Below are 23,298 nucleotides of genomic sequence, written 5' to 3' on the forward strand. Positions count from 1 at the left end.
GGATAGAGATTTTTTAAGATTTCTATGGTTCGATAATCAACATAATTTGAAAATTTACCGACATAACCGAATTGTTTTTGGACTCACATCACGTCTGTTTCTGCTAGCCGCAACACTTAAGTCACCTTTTGACTACAGTCCCAGAAAAGTTTGTAGAAACTTCTAATATTTTGAAAGATTCATTTTACCTCGATAATTCGCTAATTAGTTTGTCACACAGACAAGCTTCTGTAGAAGTTTCTGAAGATCATAATCGTTATCAAATAGATTTAACTTGTTTAGATGGAAAGTACAGGTGTTAAGTCGAAGCACTAGACCAGATAATAATTTGTTCCTCACTACCTAAGATCAAAGACGAAAAGTTGAGTAAAGTAATGGAAAAAAGAGGAATCCTTATCAACGACAATCATGAGAATGGAAATCTCTGTCTGTTTCAAGAAAATCCGGGCATTTCAATTTAAGATGTTGGCGATGAAATTTTCGCATCGACATGATCGATGAGATAGAGAACACGACGAAAGTTGTCCCAGTTGGATTAGTATGGGATTTAGAAAAGAATAGTTTGAGTTGCAAGATCGAAGAAACATTTAACTTAAGGGAACCTATTACCAAAAGAAAAGTTTTATCAACTACCCAAAAAATTTTGGATCTTATTGGCTTTACTGCACCGATAATTGTAATTCCTCAGCTGATTTTGCAAGAAACCTGGAACCAGAAGATTAAGTGGGATAATCTTCCTGTGTGAGTTTGGGACGTGCCTAAGTGAGCAGTTTGGGACTTGAGTGAACCAATTACCTCTGTTATCCCATATAGAAATTCCTAGATGGTTTAATATTGACTTCGAAAACGAAGATACCGTAGTTCTCCAAGTTTTTTCGGATGCTAGTAAAAGAGCCTATGCAGCATGTCCCATGTCCATTTTTAAGAGCTGAAACCATCGAAGGTGTAAAGGTTCAGTTAGTAAGCGAGAAAAGTCGAATAGTCCCAATTAAAGAAATTACGATTCCACATCTTGAACTTCTCTCCTGTATAATAGGTGCCAGGTTCGCCAAAACAATTCTATCAGATTTGAAGATCAGATTTGAAGAATTGTAGAATAGTGTTCTGGAGTGATTCTCCTACAGCTTGGCGGTGGATAAGAAGAGATCAAGCATGGGGTACGTTTGTTCACACTCAAGTACAAGAAATAAGATCGCTTACCGGAATATCTGACAGGAGGCATGTACCTGGAAGTTTAAATCCAGCGGATCTCCCATCGAGAGGATGTACTATTGAGCAATTAGAGAAATCGTCATGGTGGGAGGTCCCTCGTGGCTTTACCTACCAGAAGATGAAAAGCCCACGTAGAAGAAAAGTTTGATGAAGAACTTATGAACAAAGAAAAATGATTTTGAATCTTCTACACCATGGAGAGAATTTGGACTGGTACTAAAAATATTTCTCTTCATATAGGAAAACCGTGAGAATGATCGCTTGGATTTTCAGATTTTATCATAATTTAAAGAACGAAGAGAAAAACCTAACCCCTGATATCTCAGATGATGAATTTGAGAATGCTGAAAAGACACTCTGTAGATTGGAACAGAATCATTCACAGGCATAAAAGACCCCACTATTCGTGCGCTTAGACCAATCGTAGACCGAAATGGAATTTTCAGAGCCAAACGTCCTACAGCGTCAAGATGATGAAAATTTCCGATATCCTATCATTTTACCTTTAAAACACCTTCTTGTTCAGGGACTAATTTATGAGAAACGTCTAGAACTCCAGCATGCTGGTATCAGCACTTTAATGACAAATCTGAGAAAAAAATTTTGGATATTAAAATCCAGGAAAAGTATTCGAAATATTATCAGAAAATGTGTAAGATGTAAAAGATTTGTTACACAAAGAGTAGAAGTCGAGCCAGGATTTCCAGCCGAAGACCGAGTTAGAGAAGGGACGATTTTTGAAGTCGTCAGGTTAGATCTAGCGGGTATTCGCATAAAGATTTATTTGGAAGCGCAAGAAATGTTAACCAAAATTTTTAAGAATAAACGGAAACAAAACAAGATATAATTTTCACCAATATAATAAAAATATGACAAAACAATATCAGATCAGCAAACGTGAAAGAAAGTAATTTGATAATTAACTAAGCAATTTTGATATGGGTAACCTCATGCAGTTATTTATCTTCCTTTTTCTAAACATTTTAGGCTGTATTTTTCAGGAAAAATTATGAGTAAAACTTTATAAAAAAGATCAATTTATTAACGACCTTTGTAAATTAACTATATGAATTTAAAATTCTATTAAGTTCTGTATGATTTGTAGGTACTTTATTTTTTACCACGATATTTTCGACGACTATGTTTTTAAACTGCGAAGTATTTGAAACGCTTTTTTTCGGTGATAATATTTTGTACCACGATGTTTTAGAACTGCGCTGTTTTCTCTTTGCTTTTTTCCCACGATGTCTTATATCACGACGTTTTCGCCTTGCCTTGTTTTCGCCGCGACGTTTTTGACCGCTATGCTTTCGGCGGACACCTAGGGAAGTGTTGGAGAAGCACGAAGACAAGCAGCAAAAGGAAGGCACGTGTGCGGCCGGACTTAATCTCGTTGAAATGTAACCCCACAGATCTGTGAAAAGAAGGCAACACTAAGGGGCAGAGAATCGCGTCGACGTACCGCTGTGCTGTTATGAAGTCATGGGTGACAACAAAGGGGTTTGGCTATCAAACGAAACTCGTACACCATAACTCCTGGTTCTTAGGCTGCGAAGTGAACGACAGTCAGGTGAGTATCCTGCCGCTGTCCTGGACGTCTCCAGACACGTCTTCGTTGGTCATTTGGGCTTAGTTCAAAGCAGGAATCATTCAAACATCGAAAACAATTCTACTCCCGTCAATGAGATCCCAGGTCGGTACAACTACAAACGTGCCTGGTGATGTGCAGTGATGAGGGGTAGTCGTAGCAATTTGCCTACGTGGCCTCAAACCCCGTTCGAGTTGCGCTATTGATGGTCATTGCAGTCAGTGATGCCCTAGTTACACGGGGATCGTTGATAAGCATGCATTAGGGATAGAGGCGCCGATCAGAAGATCACTGTTCTCGCAATCTGTTGTAGTTGTCGGTTGATTGCTACCTTCTTGACGCGCTTTGTATATCGATGGTTCACCCATTTCTGCCAACATCGTCTAATGCTCCGACGCCAAATGTTTAGAGATTCTATGATTTAATCACTTTGCTGCCTTTAGTCCAATTGCACATCCTCTTTCAATTAGTGACATATGCATATCTGTAGGTATGGTGAGAAACTGGCGTCAGATATTGTCTTTTAAGTGAGGTCGGACGATTGCGGTAGACTAGCGATTTCAAGTAACCTACAACCAATAATCACACGGAATGAGATCTGGGGACCTGGAGACCAAGCATGACGGAAATGGCGGCTCAGCATGCGATCCTCACCAAACAATGTGTACAAGAGATCTCTCAGACGTATAGTGATATGGGGTGGAGAGCCACCCTGCATACCTTTCGACAAGTTGCTCTAGCGAAAGAAGCCTCCCTGGGGGTTGGGACCGAAAATGTTTTTATTCAAGATTCGAAAAAGAAGACATGTACTATAATATATGACAAGCTTATTAGAGACTGGAAAAATATATGGGATCTCTCTGAAAGAAACAAAAGCTATCTAAAATGTTTAAAAATTAGCAAAAAAATGGGAATTTTAGGAGATGCAGATGTTAATCAAATTCTCACTGCACATGGAAGGTTCCCTGCTTACTTAAAAAGGTTCCACCTCCAGGAAAATGATATATGTAAAGTTTGTAATAAATTCGGCGATTACATGCATTTCGTCGAGGACTGTTGCCTGACTGGAAGTGTGAGAGAAAAATATAAATTTGCGCAGTTTGAGGATTTATTTAGTAATTATAAATTGTTTAGAAAATTTGCAAGAGATATTATGCAAACGGTGAATGAGAATAGGAAGAATATTGGTATCGAGATATAACAAAGCAGAAAATCTTACTGAAAACAGAAATAATTGAGGTAACTTATAAATTTAAGATGAATTTTGATAATATAAAGAAGATTTGAATAATAATAACTAATTGAAAGTAAAACTTATAAAGATTTTAAACTTCAGAAAAAAAAAAGTCAGAAAGGGAAACGACGCGTTTATATACTAATTCACCGGGAGTGCTTAGAATGTAAGTATCTACTTTACGTTTTTTTTTTTTTTTTTTGGTTATGCCTTTGTGGCTTGGCCTGTCTCCTCATAGCCATATGGCAGGTTTCGCCTACTAGGTGGGCTGGGGGCCAGTGCTTAGAACTAACTAACTAACCTTTCGACAAGTCATACCTTCCGACAGGTGTTTATCAGCGAGACTAGGGATGATGCGATTCTGTAACATATCAGCGTATCTCGCATCCGTCACACTAAAAATTTGAATAGCAGAACCACGAATTTGCTCGAAGCAAAGGGTATTAATGTGATTAATCCACATCACACTCACCACCAACACGCGAAGCCAAGGATAGAAAATGACTAAGTTATGAAGGGACTGATTGATTCTCTCTCTCATATTTTGCTGCCCAACGCCGTAAGTTAGCCTTTTGTTTATTTTTTTTCTTTGAATAAAACCCCATGTCATATCAAGCATGTGTGTCAATTTTTACGTCTCTACCTACATTATTTCGTTAATTATTGAATTTTCAAATGTTAGCGGACTTTTGGGTCACTCGTATATCATTTATTATTATACTATATTACATTTATGTAATTTATTATTTTATTTTCATATTTTAACATTATAAAAAGTTATTAAATTTTAATACGTTAATTCTAAATACTTTTTTAATTTATATGTGAAAAGTGTAATTACCTCACTTTTTACCGTCTCAAAATCGCAATCTAGAGTAGAATCAATAAATTTTATCCATATTTATAGCTTATACGTTTGAGTTATTCAGTTTTCAGCACTGCATCATTAAAAAATTTCTGTTCATTTTGGTAAACAATAAAAGAAACAATACCTCATTTTTCATGGGGTTTAGGTCAAATAAGCAAAGGTCTAGATATGATTTCAATATTTTTTGCTCAGATTATCTCTTTGATGCTTTATGACTTGTGATTATCACTTTGATGCTCTAATATATCAAACAGGTAAATTTTTCTGCTCAGAATTTCTCTGTATGAACCAAATGAATCACATAGTAACTCCACTTAGACCTCTAAATTCATCCTTATGCTAACAAAATCATTGAGGAATTTTATGTTATAGAGTGTACTGAAATTATTAATTTCAACTTATAATCATTTTACATTTATTACATTATATAAGTAAAATTTAAAATCATTACCTCCATAATAGCTTATCTTGTCCTATCCATGTTCTGTAATTTTGTCTCATTATGCCCCTCTTTCTAATTTTTTATATATTTTCCACAGTTTACAGACATATTAAAGATGGAAAATAATGCGTTAAAATAGTTGACACGTTTATGTTCCAGGTCCAAAAAGCAATATACAGAGGATATTCGCAGATTTTTAAGAAGAGTTTGCCTTGCTGGAGGGGAAAAAATCTTTGGCTGGGCAATTTTTTTTAACTAGATTTTTTTTTTTTTAATTATAAATTCTCGTCTGCTATTTGACAGTTTTGTTTCATGTCGCTTTTAAAGAAGCAAAGGATAGAAGACTATGTTCTTTCCGAAAAAAATTATTCGTATCTAGTCATTGAATAAACGTTGTGAAAACCATGATTTTTTTATAAGTTATATTACGGTAGGTAATATTGTCACGAACAAAGGAAAACAACGTCAAAATTTAGCTTCAGGTGGAAAATATTGTTCCAAATACGTATCGAAGGAAAAAACGGAGCGTTTCGAATGCTGCAAAAGTAAGATCTTTAATGTTAAAGGAAAATCCGCCAAGTCAAAAGACCAGCTGCAGAATCATTAAAATGATCAACATAAATTGTAAACAAAGTGATTAATGCTTATCTGAATCTTAAAAAAGGTAAAAACCTTAATGTGCATCGTCTTTCTCCGCGACATATCGCCGAACGCAGAACGTGCTGCAGAATTTCTCATAAGAAACATTTATGCCGATAAAAATGGAAAAATGTTCCCAGAAATAAAAGAATCTTGGGCGTACTTAAATGATTCAATAAAAAAAGGATCCATTTATTATCATCAAAACGGAGAAAAAAATCTTAAAACATAGTTTCAAAGAATCTAAAGAAGGTTTTTCTAAAGGATTTATGATTGTTGATGGTTTTCCATATGACGGCAAATTAAAAATAAAAAGAATGGAGAAAAATTGTAAGATCAACTCCACATATTATCAAAAACATATTTTACACTCAATTTTAAATATATACTACCTTCGATTTACACACAGTGTGATCGATCAGTAGACCTGCATCAAGACAAAGGAAACAGCAACACGTCCAAAATCTATTGTTACTTTCCTGGAAAAAACTGAACAAAAAACGAGTATCAAGGCCATAACCCTTTACTCATATCCGTACTAAATCTCCTGTTCTATCATCAATGTATTTATGCGCTTTAGGACTTCTGAAAAGCAGGTGTTCCAAAAGTCGACCTACAACCTCCTTTGGAGAGCGTTTCGAGAGCAATGGGATAAAATATCTCTTCCGATGCCATTAGTGGCTTTGCCTTGAAAATTACGGTGGAAAGATGGTGAAGACTAAGAGTTTTCAAATAAAACATTTAAAACATAGAAATTTTAAGTAAAATATTTGTGTAATTACAATGAAAATCGTCAAAAAATGTGCAGACAGCCTTTGTACAATTACATTCTTTTGAATGTATAATGCTTTTTGAAGAAAAAGCAGAATTTGAATCAAGACAGCGGAATTTTTTAAAAAAAGGTATTTTTATTGATTATTTAACAAAGCTTAAAACTGATTTTTAAAAGATTGAAACAAGATTTTAAAAGTTTTACAAAATAAAATGTGATACAGGAAATATGTAAAAATATGTATTCTAAAAACTACCCAATTTTATCAACAATATAAATATTTCACATGGATATAACTTCACTACTCCAAGAGATCGTTTCAGCAAAACACATTACTTTGTTTCATGCATTTTGAAATATATTTTTAAACATAAAATTACTACGCAGATTAATATCTTAATCGCAAATGAATATCTTAGTGGTGTAAAATTTAATATCTTTACAATCATAATGTTTCTTTCTAACAGAAGAAGTAAATGCAGATGAGAATTTGTAAAATGTCATTACATATTTGCTGGCTTTTGATTTCATGATTTACTTCGTGAATAATTTACATCAACAAAATTTACAGCATTAATCATATTGTGATTTTCCACAACTTTTGTTTCAGGGTAGAACATAATATTTTTAAACATATTAAACAAACATAATAAATATATTTAGAATATGTTCGTAATACAGTAAGCGCCGCTTAATGTGATTGCGGTTAATATTAGCATTTGGATATTGTTAATAAATTGCCGAAGCCCCGAAGCACGAAAACATGGGAAATGCCTGGCTTATTGTGATCAACAAGTCAATATTATCACGATACAGAACTGATTTTTAAAACTAAAGTAATGTCGCCAAATAAGGTCAAAATAGACCATACAAACCACCAAATGACAAAACTATAACAGTAACTATGACAAAAATATAACAAAACTATGACAAGTAAGGGATAAAGTTGCAGGCATCTTGATTTTGATTTAAGGCAACATTTAGTTTTGAACCCGCGTATCAAAAAAGACAATACAAAACTGTTTTAAGTATCAAAATCGTAAAAAACAACCTTATATTTAGCGTAGGTATAATGAAACACTCAATCGATTTCGAGGGCAGCTAAAGGTCCCTCCTCATCAGGAGAAAGAAATACATAGAAAGAAGAAAATAGGAATCACAGAAACACGTGGTGCTTATCAGCACTGCACGTGGTTATAACTAGATTTTTAATCAGAGTTGCACTGGCCGCCTACTTTTACTGAGCCAGGCTGTCTGATCAAGCATAAAGAAATATTAGCGAAGTTAAAATAGGGAGCGAGGGGCAAATGCACATTACGCTCAAAATCTGAACTTCAAATAATGGAAAGCAACCACTGAACGGATTTTTATACCCTCTGGTAGTACCAAGTGCGAGGAGGTAACGCCATCTATCGGCAAAAATAATTGAATTAAGATAGTAGAATTTTAAAGGCATTAGGAAGGACTGGATTGGACTTCAAATCATTAACTAAACTTTCTAAATCTTTGTGAATGTGAAAAGCCTCAAGAAAATCCAATTCGCCTATGGAAAAAGCCTTTTGGATGATTTTTGCAGACCCAAAATCAAAATTATGGTTAAAAGTCCAGCTATGATACGCTATTGAAGACTTGTTAATTTCCCCTTTTTTGACATAAGATTCATGTTCCTTGATACGAAACTTCAACGCTCTTTTGGTTTGGCCAATATATCTTAAACCACACTGACATGATATACTATAAATTCCCCAAGAATTCAAGACAGAAACGCAATCTTTTAGAATCGAAGGGTGAATTTTATTAATAGGGAGAAACCGACTTGAAAATTGAATTTCTGGAGAATCCGTGCAATTTTATAGCTAACAGAAGGATAAAATGGAAGCACGACAAGGTCATTGATATTATTTCTAACAGTGGAATGTCTTCTTTGATGGGAATCTGAAAATTTTTTGACGGCTTTATCAATAATCACGGGAGAAAATCCACGGTCAATCGCAACTGCTCTCAAATAATTAAGTTCATTGGTAAGCAAAGATTCAGAGGAACAAACTTTTAGCGCGCGGAAAACATAATAGTAAAAAGAAGCCATTTTTTGCTTAACAGGGTGGCATGACTTGGCATGGGGTGGTAAACAAACTGCAAAGGGTTTACGGTACACAGTGGTGCTAAAATCGGTTTCATTGCGGATTATAAGAATATCGAGGAAGGGGAGGGAATTGTTGGATTCAATTTCAAGAGTGAATTGGATGGCTGGATCAATTGAATTCATAATAGATAGAATCTCGGATAAATCCTCTTTATAACCGTCAAAAAGTGCGAAAGTGTCGTCAACATACCGAATCCAAAGACGAAAGGATAATTTATCAAATAATTTTTTATGAAATAATTTATCAAATAACTATTTTGAGATGAAATTATTTGATAAATTATCTTTTCGTCTTTGGATTCGGTATGTTGACGACACTTTCGCACTTTTTGACGGTTATAAAGAGGATTTATCCGAGATTCTATCTATTATGAATTCAATTGATCCAGCCATCCAATTCACTCTTGAAATTGAATCCAACAATTCCCTCCCCTTCCTCGATATTCTTATAATCCGCAATGAAACCGATTTTAGCACCACTGTGTACCGTAAACCCTTTGCAGTTTGTTTACCACCCCATGCCAAGTCATGCCACCCTGTTAAGCAAAAAATGGCTTCTTTTTACTATTATGTTTTCCGCGCGCTAAAAGTTTGTTCCTCTGAATCTTTGCTTACCAATGAACTTAATTATTTGAGAGCAGTTGCGATTGACCGTGGATTTTTTCCCGTGATTATTGATAAAGCCGTCAAAAAATTTTCAGATTCCCATCAAAGAAGACATTCCACTGTTAGAAATAATATCAATGACCTTGTCGTGCTTCCATTTTATTCTTCTGTTAGCTATAAAATTGCACGGATTCTCCAGAAATTCAATTTTCAAGTCGGTTTCTCCCCTATTAATAAAATTCACCCTTCGATTCTAAAAGATTGCGTTTCTGTCTTGAATTCTTGGGGAATTTATAGTATATCATGTCAGTGTGGTTTAAGATGTTACGAATTTGGTATTTAAAAAGCTAATGTTAGTTCAATTAGAAATTAAATGGTTTTATTTCTCGCGCAGTGCAGCGCGTGACGAATATTAAAAGAAAGCTAAGCCGGAAAATTGAAAATACAAGAGCGCGTGCATTAAATAAATAAATATCTCTTTTTGATTTCGAGAAAGTACTGGAAAATTCTAGCGCGTGATTTTAAAATCTTATAAAAGGAGGAAAACATCTCAGTTTGTAGTAGTTGCTTAGTTTGTTGTTGTTTAGAAAACTACTGTTGTTGATTGTAGCGAATTCGCGGATTAGCGTTCTTTAGCTGTTTTGAATTACGTTCTATTGACATTTGAGTAGTTAAAAGAAAACTACTGTGAGATATTGTAATACTGCATGATAATTTGAGAAAATTTAAGCATTTTTGTTGTGATAATAATAAATTTTTGTTCATTTTTCATCGGACTTGTGCATTCATTTCATAACGAACCCGTACGCACGCAACAATTTTTGGTGTCAGAAGTGGGATTTGAATGCCAATAACAAGAGCGATGGAAGAACAATTGAGACAACTCATTAGTGCTTTTGCTGCATTCCAAGAAAAGATGGAAGCTGGCCAAGCATCATTTAAGGAAGAAATGAAATTGGGCCAGGAATCCGTTAAGGAAGAAATGAAATTGGGCCAGGAATCCGTTAAGGACGAAATGAAAGCCGTTCAAGCTGGTCAAGAAGAAATGAAAAGAGAAATTACTTGCATAATAGAAAATAAATTTGAAGCTATGGAAGGCAGAATTGACGCAGTTGAAAATAAAGTTGGACATATTGAAGAAAGAGTTTCTTCGGTGAAAGAAGAAATAGAAGAAAGAGTTTCTTCTGTAAAAGAACAAATTGATGAGAGAGTTTCTGCAGTTGCCAAAGAAATGGATACTCTAAAGAAATTCGTAGCGTCGGCAGGGAGCAGGAGTGATGATTTTAAATTCTTACCAATACCTGCTCGTCCACCTCTGAAGCTATCCACATATGATGGGAAGACCTCCTGGCAGGTGTATAAGACACAATTTTCTATCGTGGCGGATGCGAATGGATGGGATTCCCAAGCTAAGGCCTGTCATCTCGCCGCTTCTCTAAGAGCCGACGCAGCGGATATCCTTCAGACTCTTCCCGAAAACAAAAGGTTAGATTTCGAAGCTCTGTCCGGCGCCTTGGAGTTGCGCTTTGGGGAGAAGTGTTTAAAAGACTACAGCAGGCTCCAATTAAAATCTCGTCAACAGAAGCCTACCGAAACACTTCAGGAGGTCGCCGCGGATGTTGAAAGGCTGTCCCATCTCGCCTTTTCGGAATGCCCGACAGAAACAAGGGAAATCCTGTCCTTGCAATACTTTATCGACGGCATCCGAGATACTGAAATACAGAAAGCTCTACGAATGGCGGATGTAAAAGATTTAAAAAGTGCTCTAGTGTACGCCATGAAATTTGAGGCAGCCCAGCAAGCCACTCGTCGAGACCGCCACCCAGTCAGAGCTGCTCAAGTCCAGGAGCCAGGGGATCAAGTCACCGCTCGACTTGACGATTTAACTAGACAACTGAACGCCTTGAGACGGAATATTGGTGAGAAGAAACCGACCGTTAAGTGCTGGAACTGCGGTGCTGAAGGACACACACGACGAAACTGCAAAACACCCCAGGGTACTGATGTTAAGACCGCTTCTAACAAGCAGCAGGGAAACTAATTAGTGGCCATCTCGCGGGGCGGAGGTTGCCAGATAATGAAAAGCCCCCGTTTAAAGCGCTTCAGATTTCTGCAGTGAGAGGCGGCAGTAATGGACTTTTCATAATAGGACATATTAATGGAGTTCCGTGCAATATGACTATAGATACAGGAGCCAACGTCACCATCATCCGAAAAGATTTGGCTCAACAACTAGGAAACAAACTTATTTGGACGCCGCCCTGCGTTACCCTACAGACTGTGTCCGGTGAGAAGATCGACATCGACGGAAAAGTAAATGTTAACATCACGTTTGGAAGTGCCGCTTACCATCACACGGCATATGTAGCAGAAATCACTGATTCTTGCATACTCGGATTGGACTTTCTAAGGAAATACAATTTTTCCTTGGATTTTAAAAATAACGAATTGCATTCTACATCTGAGGACATAGCGTTATTTCTCGTTAATGATGAAGAAGTTAAATCTGTCCATAAAATCATAGCACAAGACTATATTACAATACCGGCAAGAACAGAAATTTTACTTCCTGGATCCATAGCCGAAAATAGAAATTTCCGCTACGGCATCATAGAATATCCCAATAACTGTAATATCCCAAAAGGAGTATTAGTAGCCTCAACACTCGTCGACCTATCCAGAACGGTTATCCCGGTGAGAGTCGCCAATGTAACTGAAAAGTCGAGAGTTATTAAGAAAGGTGAAGTGGTTGCAACATGTACTCCAGTAACCAGCGTTGAAAAAAAGAGTAACATCCCAGAATCCGTGTCCTCAGAGAGCATTACATCGGAGTTATTGCAGAATGCACAATTAAACGATAAAGAGAAAAATGCTGCCGATCGCGTCATTAAAGATCTTCAAGTTGTTTTCTCCCGCTCGTCTTCTGACGTGGGTCGAACTAGTTTGACACAACATAGAATAGATACTGGCGATCATCCCCCGATCAAGCAACATCCAAGACGTCTACCGTTTGCTAAACAGGAAGAGGTGCGAACACTGTTAAAAGATATGGAAGAAGGCGATGTCATCGAGCCTTCAGCGAGTCCATGGGCATCTCCCATCGTTCTCGTCAGAAAGAAAGACGGCTCAACAAGATTTTGCGTTGACTATCGCCGGTTGAATGAGGTTACGAAGAAAGACAGTTACCCTCTTCCTAGAATTGATGACATTCTAGACACTCTTTCTGGAAGCAAGTGGTTCTCAACACTTGATTTAAAGAGTGGGTATTGGCAGGTAGAAATCCATCCTGATGACCGAGAAAAGACGGCATTTACTACGGGACAAGGACTTTGGCAGTTCAAAGTGATGCCGTTTGGACTGTGTAATGCGCCGGCAACATTCGAACGTCTTATGGAGACTGTTTTGAAAGGCCTTTCTTACGAAGCCTGTCTGATATACCTGGACGATATCATCATCGTCGGAAAGAGTTTTGAAGAGCGTCTAGAAAATCTTAGAAAGGTGCTTCAGAAACTGAAAGAGGCCAATCTGAAGCTGACTCCCGCTAAATGCAAATTGTTTCGAAAGGAAGTGACTTACCTGGGACATGTCATCTCTGCAGAAGGTGTGCGCACGGATCCTGAAAAGGTATCAGCGGTTAAATCCTGGACGCGTCCCGAAAATGTCCATCAGCTGAGAAGCTTCCTAGGGCTTTGCACCTACTATAGGAGATTCGCGAAGAACTTTTCTTCCATCGCAAGACCACTTCACAAGCTGACAGAGAGCAAGCAAAGATTCTTGTGGACAAAGGAATGCGAGGATGCATTTAACAACTTAAAGGAAGCTTTAACATCTGCTCCAATCCTGACGTATCCTCAGCTCGACAGACCATTTATTCTCGACACCGACGCGAGCAATGAAAGTGTCGGTGCTGTTTTGTCCCAAGAAATAGACGGCCAAGAACGTGTAGTAGCTTACTGGAGCAAGTGCCTGTCTAAACCGGAGAGGAATTACTGTGTCACAAGGAAAGAGTTGCTCGCCATAGTCAAAGCTGTAGAACATTTCCATCATTATCTATACTGGAGAAAATTCCTCCTCCGCACGGACCATGCCTCATTGGCGTGGCTTTTAAATTTCAAAAATCCTGAGGGTCAAATAGCCAGGTGGATACAGAGACTCCAAGAATATGACATCACTATCCGTCATCGTAAGGGATCATCACACGGAAACGCCGACGCCCTGTCTAGAAGACCTTGCCAAGAAAACTGCCGATATTGTTCCAGGGTGGAAGCGAAATACGAACTGCTGACTCCGGTCGCAAGACAAATTACAACATCAACATCGGCTGCTCGAGAGCCGTGGAGTGATGATGAAGTCAGGAAAGACCAGCTGGAAGACCGCGACATTAAACCCATACTTGATTTAATAGAGTCATCAAACAGAAAACCTACATGGCAGGACATTTCTATCTGTAGTCCTACAACAAAACAATACTGGGCACTCTGGGATTCACTTCACATTCGAAACGGCGTCTTATACCGGAAATTCGAGTCGGATGATGGGAAGACGTTCCGATGGCAACTGATACTTCCGAGATCCCGGATTCCTGATGTCCTCAAAGAACTACATAACAGCCCTACAGGAGGTCACTTTGGAATTATGAAGACCTTACAGAGAGTTCGTGAGCGCTTTTACTGGAATAATGCAAAGAATGACGTGCAAAAGTGGTGCCGATCTTGCGATGCCTGTGCAGGTCGGAAAGGACCGAGGAAACGCAGCCGAGGCAGACTGCAACGTTACAACGTAGGTGCGCCTTTTGAACGTATCGCCTTTGACATCCTGGGACCTCTGCCACGAACTGCTGATGGCAACAAATACATACTCGTTGTCATTGATTACTTCACCAAGTGGCCTGAAGCTTATCCTATTCCTGATCAAGAGGCAGTCACAGTAACTGAGGTAATGATACAGCACTGGATTTCCAGGTTCGGAGTGCCTCTTCAGTTACATTCCGATCAGGGAAGGAATTTTGCCTCAGGAAACTAAACTCAAAGAACTATGCAAACTACTCGGCATTGACAAAACTCAAACGACGCCATTGCATCCCCAGTCGGACGGCATGGTAGAGAGGTTCAATCGAACCATCCTTAATAACCTCTCATTAGTGGTTTCCAGAAACCAACAGGACTGGGACAAGAAATTACCACTCTTTTTACTGGCTTACCGCAGTGCTGTCCACGAGACTACCGGCTATTCTCCATCACAGATGCTCTTCGGTCTTGACCTTCGTCTGCCTTGTGATCTATTGTTTGGCCGCCCTCCGGATGCTCCTTCATCGTCTGAGGAATATATTCAAGATCTCCAGGCCCGGTTTGAAGTGATGCACAATTTTGCACGAGAGCGAGTCAACTTGGCGACGGAGAAGATGAAGACCCGCTACGACACAAGAGCTACTGAACATCAATTCCACGAAGGAGACAAGGTGTGGTTGTGGAATCCGACTCGACGGAAAGGACTTTGTCCGAAATTACAGTCACCTTGGGATGGGCCGTACACAGTCCTAAACAGGCTGAATGACGTCGTGGTTCGGATTCGTAAGTCTTCGAACTCTAAACCTAAAGTCGTTCATTACGACAGGTTAGCTCATTACTATGGCCATAGTACATAATGTAAATAATTGTAAATAGTATAAGACCATGGTCCATTTTTGTTTTTAAATGTGTATTTGATTTGTATTTGATAGCATTTGATTTGTTTTATGTATTGCATTTATTGTTCATGTTGTTTATTATTGAAATGTAATGCTTATTAATGCATTTATGCCACAGTTGTAAGTTTAGCTTCCTGTCCAGGGATTGTACTGCCCGGGACGTGCAGTCCTTGGGAAGGGGGCAGTGTTACGAATTTGGTATTTAAAAAGCTAATGTTAGTTCAATTAGAAATTAAATGGTTTTATTTCTCGCGCAGTGCAGCGCGTGACGAATATTAAAAGAAAGCTAAGCCGGAAAATTGAAAATACAAGAGCGCGTGCATTAAATAAATAAATATCTCTTTTTGATTTCGAGAAAGTACTGGAAAATTCTAGCGCGTGATTTTAAAATCTTATAAAAGGAGGAAAACATCTCAGTTTGTAGTAGTTGCTTAGTTTGTTGTTGTTTAGAAAACTACTGTTGTTGATTGTAGCGAATTCGCGGATTAGCGTTCTTTAGCTGTTTTGAATTACGTTCTATTGACATTTGAGTAGTTAAAAGAAAACTACTGTGAGATATTGTAATACTGCATGATAATTTGAGAAAATTTAAGCATTTTTGTTGTGATAATAATAAATTTTTGTTCATTTTTCATCGGACTTGTGCATTCATTTCATAACGAACCCGTACGCACGCAACAATATATTGGCCAAACCAAAAGAGCGTTGAAGTTTCGTATCAAGGAACATGAATCTTATGTCAAAAAAGGGGAAATTAACAAGTCTTCAATAGCGTATCATAGCTGGACTTTTAACCATAATTTTGATTTTGGGTCTGCAAAAATCATCCAAAAGGCTTCTTCCATAGGCGAATTGGATTTTCTTGAGGCTTTTCACATTCACAAAGATTTAGAAAGTTTAGTTAATGATTTGAAGTCCAATCCAGTCCTTCCTAATGCCTTTAAAATTCTACTATCTTAATTCAATTATTTTTGCCGATAGATGGCGTTACCTCCTCGCACTTGGTACTACCAGAGGGTATAAAAATCCGTTCAGTGGTTGCTTTCCATTATTTGAAGTTCAGATTTTGAGCGTAATGTGCATTTGCCCCTCGCTCCCTATTTTAACTTCGCTAATATTTCTTTATGCTTGATCAGACAGCCTGGCTCAGTAAAAGTAGGCGGCCAGTGCAACTCTGATTAAAAATCTAGTTATAACCACGTGCAGTGCTGATAAGCACCACGTGTTTCTGTGATTCCTATTTTCTTCTTTCTATGTATTTCTTTCTCCTGATGAGGAGGGACCTTTAGCTGCCCTCGAAATCGATTGAGTGTTTCATTATACCTACGCTAAATATAAGGTTGTTTTTTACGATTTTGATTGTCACATTAGCGTGTTTCTCTTCTAGTCCTGTTTTAAGTATGTCAGTTTTTTAATAAACGATAAAATAAAAGTAGTTGTAGAATTTAAAACATCTCCAACTAACCCGAATTGTGAAGAATTCAACGCCTGAATGGATATTCATGAAAAACCTCAATCTGTAGATTCAGTGGAAGAAGATATCTGCCTGTAACGTTCTGAAACAAATCCAAGCACATCATGCAATAAAATTTTCCGAAGCAGAAAAATCGTTAAATTTCCTTGCAAATGATGAGATGAGGGATGTTCTAAGAGTACTAAAGTTTGAGGTAGATAAGAGAGGTACAGTATTAGTTAAATAATTTCGAAAATCATTAAGAAAAGTTCAAAAAATGAATTTTTTCCTAAGAATTCCAGAGAGTTAACTGTTAATGATTTTTTACCTAATTAAAATTCGGCGAAAGTAAGTATTTATATGTTTCTAATTACATTTGTTAAATTCCTCTGATATTTCAAAAAATAATTTTCTCATTGTTTAATATTATCAAAATAATCGTGGACAAACGTGATCGCATTAAACAGCGCTTATTGTAGTTACACACTATATTTAAAAATCAAATTCTTACCTTACTTAAAATAATATCAATACTTTTGTTTGATTGATCAAAACACACACTAAATACAAAGTGAGATATTAAAATAACGATATCTTTTAAAATCCATTTGTACTAGTTTTAAGTCTACAGTACTTTAAATATAAACTGCAGATACATTTTTCTTACTTTTTAAAGGAGTTTGTGTTTTAAAAAATGCCAATTACATTGCTACAATTCATTTGCAGCATTTCAAAGTTATCTATCATCAATCAGAATCAAATTATTTATCGCAAAATATTATTTATTAGCCCAAAGGGGAAGTTTTCCCAGAAGGGCTATTAATTTCGCTTTGGCATTTTGCGTCGTCCACTATAAAACGGCCCTTCAATTTTCAAATTGTTGCCACCAAATATAAGAGCCCTACATTAAATTTAAACAAATTAAATAATGGAAAAATCTGTATGAATGTACGCACGTTTCTTGCATTGTGAAAAAACAACTGTACCTAGAAACATCAAATTTTGAATAACGTAGTCCTCCACTCGAATATGAGCATCTGGAAGCCCAAATTTCGAATTTATTTTATTATCTATTTCATAAAACTTTGGTGAATTTTTGATTAACAAACTCAAGGATTTATAAGTGAGCACTGGCAACACTGTACGAGGAAAAAAAAAAAAAAAAAAAAAAAGTCTCCAGCGTGCGAGATTGTGTATTCGAAATTCTACAGAAATGCTCTTTTTAAATTATTTTGTGATTCTGCAGTTGAATTGAATTTTATGGTTTAAGTTTAAAGATCATGATGTTTAATTAATAAATGTAACACACAAAAAGTTAAAAAAACGCCCCTTTGGACGTAATATAAAATCTGAAATATTTCAGATTTTTTACCTATTTATTTTTTTTGCTTTATATTTTTAAAACACAGAGTAAAATAACTTTAAACAAAAGTGTTTGTAAGACTGCTCATATTTAAAACAATGCATGAAGAAAGCACATTCTGTTACACATTCAAGTTAAGTCATTTCTCCAAATGTTTTGAGGCCAATTCGCTTGCAACATCTTTTCAGCCCTGTTAAAAGAAAATACAGTGAGATTTGGGATCTCTTACAAATAAAGGTTAGTAAAATTTGCATAATTCTTTAATGGCATTCACATATACAAATTATTATGGTCCGTATACGTTTAAAAAATCGAAAGTTCGCTGTATATATAAAATTGATACTCATGTAATACCTGTACTGAGTTAAAGTAATAAGTGATACACCACTTATCACTTAAAATGGTTTTACTTTTATTGTATAGAAATATTTTGTATCTTTAATCTGAAACTTTGTGCATTACTGTCTCATCCCTATGGGTCTTATTGACAGCCTGTGTTTAAATTTTCCTCCCACTTTCACAAATTCAGACTCAATAAAAAATATTTATTGCAAATATATATATTTGTTGTAGATGTGAAGACGAACAATTAACAGTAAAAATAAGACAATAGAATGACTAATAAATATTAATGCTAAGGAATTAATCATTCAGATTTTATCAAAAAAGATCATTACAGAAGCGGAACTGGAGCTGTTTTATACATTTATATCATCCGGAGCGCTGATTTTTATTAGAAAGGTAAAATAATTTTTTAAAATCCTGTACTTATATTTAGTATTCGCATTCGTAGTAGTGTCATTTACGTCTTATTCAGGTGTATATACTTATCTGTGTATATGGTTTAATATGTGTTTGCTTGATTTAATAAATGCCGCCTGATCTGTCGAACTGGCCTTGGGACTGTGGTCTGGCAGATAGTGGCTGAGCTGATAACCAATTCTGCACGAAACAAACCTGCGTTGAAAGCCAACTCACCAGTTTATGACAATAACCACTATCCTGTCTGAGCGGCTGCTAGAGGACAGTAATCCCATTAGGCTGCTATCACACATCCGTTTGTTTCGGAAGTCCAACTGTTTGGAACAATTTTTGTGCTTTGTCACAACAACCAATCGCCACAGATCGCTTTGGGGTTAACACAGGGGAAACTGGTTCTCCATTCCAAGCTGACAGTATTCGAAGATGATAGCTGATTGGTTGAAAACGAAAACTTGCAATTGTTTTCGAAAGGAAGGAAACATTGCGCGTCTTTCTTTCAATATTAAACCAGGCAGAAAAATTGTCCGAAACAGTTGTTCGTGTGAAAAAAGTTCGTGCGTGATATAGGCCTCCTTTGTTCGATCATTAAACTTCCGTACTAAATTTTTCCATGCCGATTAACTTTATGCACAGATATGCCGTGTGTTCAATGATTGCTGTATGGTTTATTTTCTCTATTTGTCGCGTTTGCTTACTAGAACTTTACTTCCACGGACTTCCACGGACGCCCTCTGGCGAAAGAGACTAAAAGTAGTCAGTTGAACGGCTGACGCGTCTAACAGATGTATAAAGATAGACCGTCTCCGTATAAATTATGCTTGTAATCATTATAACTTGTAAATATTTTGTAGATATCTTTCATACGAATTAAAATTTCTTAAAAAGTTTATAGCTGTGTTTCGAAGTGAATCGAAGTTCATTATAGAGACGGATACCTACAAGAAGGAAAAGCAGGCAGTTCAGGGCAGCCCTATTTAGAAGGTAAGTGAACTTTCACTTATCTATTTAATGATCAAAAAATTTTAATAGTACAAAGTTGATAAAATTTTTTAACATGGCGCCCGAACAGGGACTGCCAGTAACTGCGGTTTTCCTAACTATTGAATCTGTCTAAATTGATATCAGTTATATAGATAATACATAAGCATAAATAATTAGTGAATTGCTGATACTTGTTGAATTATTGAATATTAAATAATGACGGAATTCATCGATACATTGAAAAGGAAACGCGGCCACATAAGGGCTGCCGTTACAAAATTAATTGGCCGAATTGAAACTGAATTACCAAAAACAGAAGTGAATGCAGAGGAATTAGAAATTTCCTTAGAACTTTTAAATGAAAAATCGAACGAGTTAAAACAAATAGATGCCGATATAGAAAAATTAATAGACATAAAGGATCTTGACCAGGAATTAAACGGTGTTGACGAATATCGTGAAAGAATAACTACATTTAAATACAAGGCTAACAAAAAATTGAAAGAAATTAATATAGAACAACAAAAATTTAATGTGTCACGAAGCACTGAACAGTTAAGTGAAAGTATTATAGAAAACGTTAAAATCGAAAGTCATAATGTGAAGCTTCCTAAACTTACGATTCCGAAGTTTTATGGCGAGAGCTGCGAATGGCTGACATTTTGGAACACTTTTTCATCAGCCATACACCAAAATAAAACGCTTGACGCTATAAGCAAATTTAATTATTTGAAATCCTTTTTAGGAGGCACTGCTTATAACACCATTGACGGTTTCGATTTAACCGAAGAAAATTACGAAACTTCAGTTAAACTCCTCACAGAAAGATTTGGAAATAAAGATGTACTGATCAACGCCCATATCGATAAATTACTGAAAATAAGACCTCTAAAAGATTGTAATGACATTCAAAATTTCCGTAAGTTATTCAATTATATACAGAAACATATTCGATGTCTTGAATCATTAAATATGACCTCAGAAACATATGGAGCTTTATTAACACTTATTTTGCTTAAAACATTGCCCCCAGATTTGGTTTTGGAGTGTAATAAAACAGTTCGAAAATCAAATTACGATTTGAATCACCTAGTGGAATTTCTTTCTGAACAGTTAGTTGCGCGGGAACGTACATTCCAGACGGTCCAGCCAAAGGCGGCGCCGCAAAAGCATAACAAACTGAGTGAATCCAGACCTATTGCGAAACACACAGCTTCGGAGTTAACGAACGCAAGTTTGCGGGGGGGACAAACACCATGTGTTTTCTGCGACTCTTCTGATCACGAGTCTATAACGTGTAAACAAGCATCTTTATGGTCTACTGAGAAAAAAAGGGAGAAATGCAAAGCGAAAGGGATCTGTTATCGCTGTTTACGCCCACGGCATCTTAGTTTTATTTGGACTTCTAGAATAAGGTGTGAATTATGTAAACAACGACATGCCACTATAATGTGTTTTAAAAACGAAAACGGAGAAGTTAAGGAAGAACAAATTGAAAATAAGGCCTTAACGAATAATTCATCCTATGAAAGTGTAATCTTGCAAACTTTAATTGCCAATGTTTACGGAGATGGTGAAAGCAATTTTACACGAATAATTCTGGATACCGGAAGTAGCAGATCATATATCAGCACATTTCTTGCGGAGAAATTAAAACTAAAATCTTTAGGTCAGGAAAGTGTGACTCATGGGCTTTTTGGAGGAATAGAAAAAAGGGAAAATCACAACAAGTATCTGATTAAGTTAAATAATCCAGAAACAGGATTCACATGAGAAATGGAAGTTTTGAGCCAAAAAACCATATGCTCACATATTCCAAAATTGGAGGATAGGGAATGCTTAAAGAAACTAAGAGGTTACAAAATTTTTCCCTGTGATGTAACTAATGAGAATTCTTGTTTATTTGAAAAACACCCTAACGAAATACACATGCTTGTAGGAGCAGATTATGCCGGAAAACTCTTTACAGGGGAAATAATACACGTAACGGAGAGTTTAGTAGCGATGAATACACACCTTGGTTGGACAATATTAGGGAGAACAAAGGTAAAGGGAAAGAATTTTAATGAAATTCTTTTATCACTACACATTAGTGACAGAAAAATCTGTGACTTGTGGTCTCTTGATTCTATCGGAATAACTGAACCAGCTCTTTCTCAAACAAAACAAGAAATAGAAAAGGCTACAAAAAATTATTTCATCCGTACTTTAGAAAGAGATGACACTGGAAGGTATCAGGTATCACTGCCATGGCTTCAAATTCATCCTGAGTTGCCGGATAATAGAATCCTTGCAGAAAAGCGTCTGAAGTCTTGCGTGAAAACCCTTCAGACTAAGAATTCCTTAGAAGCCTACGAAACTGTTTTAAAGGATTGGGTAGAAGAGGGAATAATTGAACCTATCGATATTTCGGAGGCAGAAAAGATCAAAGGGCATTATCTGCCACATAGAGCAGTGTTTCGAGAAAATTCGACTACCAAAATTCGACCAGTGTTCGACGCATCTGCAAAGGAGAAAAATTCGGTATCTCTGAACGACTGCCTGGAAAAGGGTCCTAATTATCTTGAATTGATCCCCAAAATTTTGATAAAATTTCGAGAGGGGAAGTATGGAGTAATTTCGGATATAAAAAGAGCATTTCTTCAGATAGGTGTGAACCCAGCGGATCGAGATTTTCTCCGGTTCCTATGGTGGGAGAAAGGACAGCCTGAAAAACTGACTATATATCGGCACCGAAGGGTTGTATTCGGCGTAAACGCCAGTCCCTTTTTACTCGCTGCCACAATTAACTACCATTTGGAAAATGTACCAAAACATCATCAGGAAATAGCTTCAAAGCTAAAGAAAGCCATGTATGTGGATAACTGCGTAGCGAGCGTGGAATCAATTGAAGAATTAAACTCATTTATCAAAGGATCTAGAGAAATCATGGCTACTGCAAAATTTGACCTAAGAGGTTGGAAACATAATAGACTTAAAAATGAAACTTCAATTCTAAACCTTTCTGATAAAGATTATGAAGATGTTGTGTCTGTATTGGGATTGAAATGGGACTTGTTTGACGATACTTTGTCTTGTCACGTAAAATATGAAGAAAACCCTGTATTGAGCAAAAGATCTGTTCTTTCCGAATTGAGTAAAATCTTTGACCCAATTGGGTTTACTAGTCCAGTTACTCTCATGCCTAAACTGATTCTGCAAGAGTGCTGGAAACAGAAAATTAACTGGGATACTAATCTGCCGAATGATCTAGCAAGGAAATTTTTCACATGGTCATCTCAATTAAAATATTTGAAAGACATCAAAATTCCTAGATTGATTCCCAAAATAGACGAAAGTACCACTCTACATGTATTTTCAGACGCAAGCAAGGACGCGTATGCGACCTGCATTTTTCTTAGACACAGCGGTGAGAGTGGAGTCACTTGTCAATGGATACAATCTAAAGCGAGAGTTGCTCCCCTAAAAGCACTCACCATACCTCGACTAGAGATACTCGCTTGCACTATTGGAGCCAGGCTCTCTCATACAATAAGAGAAGACTTGAAA

The 23,298-nt window shown here is 36.8% G+C and overlaps 1 protein-coding gene across 3 annotated transcripts in view; it reads right to left on the minus strand.

Annotated features, from left to right (window-relative positions):
* Positions 1–17,958: 17,958 nt before the first annotated feature.
* LOC118188087 (uncharacterized) overlaps positions 17,959–23,298 on the minus strand; it is a 70,087-nt gene continuing 64,747 nt past the window's right edge. For all 3 annotated transcript variants that reach the window (XM_035358440.2, XM_035358439.2, XM_035358438.2), the window contains one exon: positions 17,959–18,196. In XM_035358440.2, the coding sequence (XP_035214331.1) occupies positions 18,191–18,196 (6 nt within the window). In that variant the 3' untranslated portion in view covers positions 17,959–18,190. The remainder of the gene's footprint in view (positions 18,197–23,298) is intronic.

This window comes from Stegodyphus dumicola, chromosome 10 (assembly GCF_044657685.1).
Source record: "Stegodyphus dumicola isolate Sdum_Otavi_A_Nest chromosome 10, ASM4465768v1".
NCBI classification, from domain to species: Eukaryota; Metazoa; Arthropoda; class Arachnida; order Araneae; family Eresidae; genus Stegodyphus; species Stegodyphus dumicola.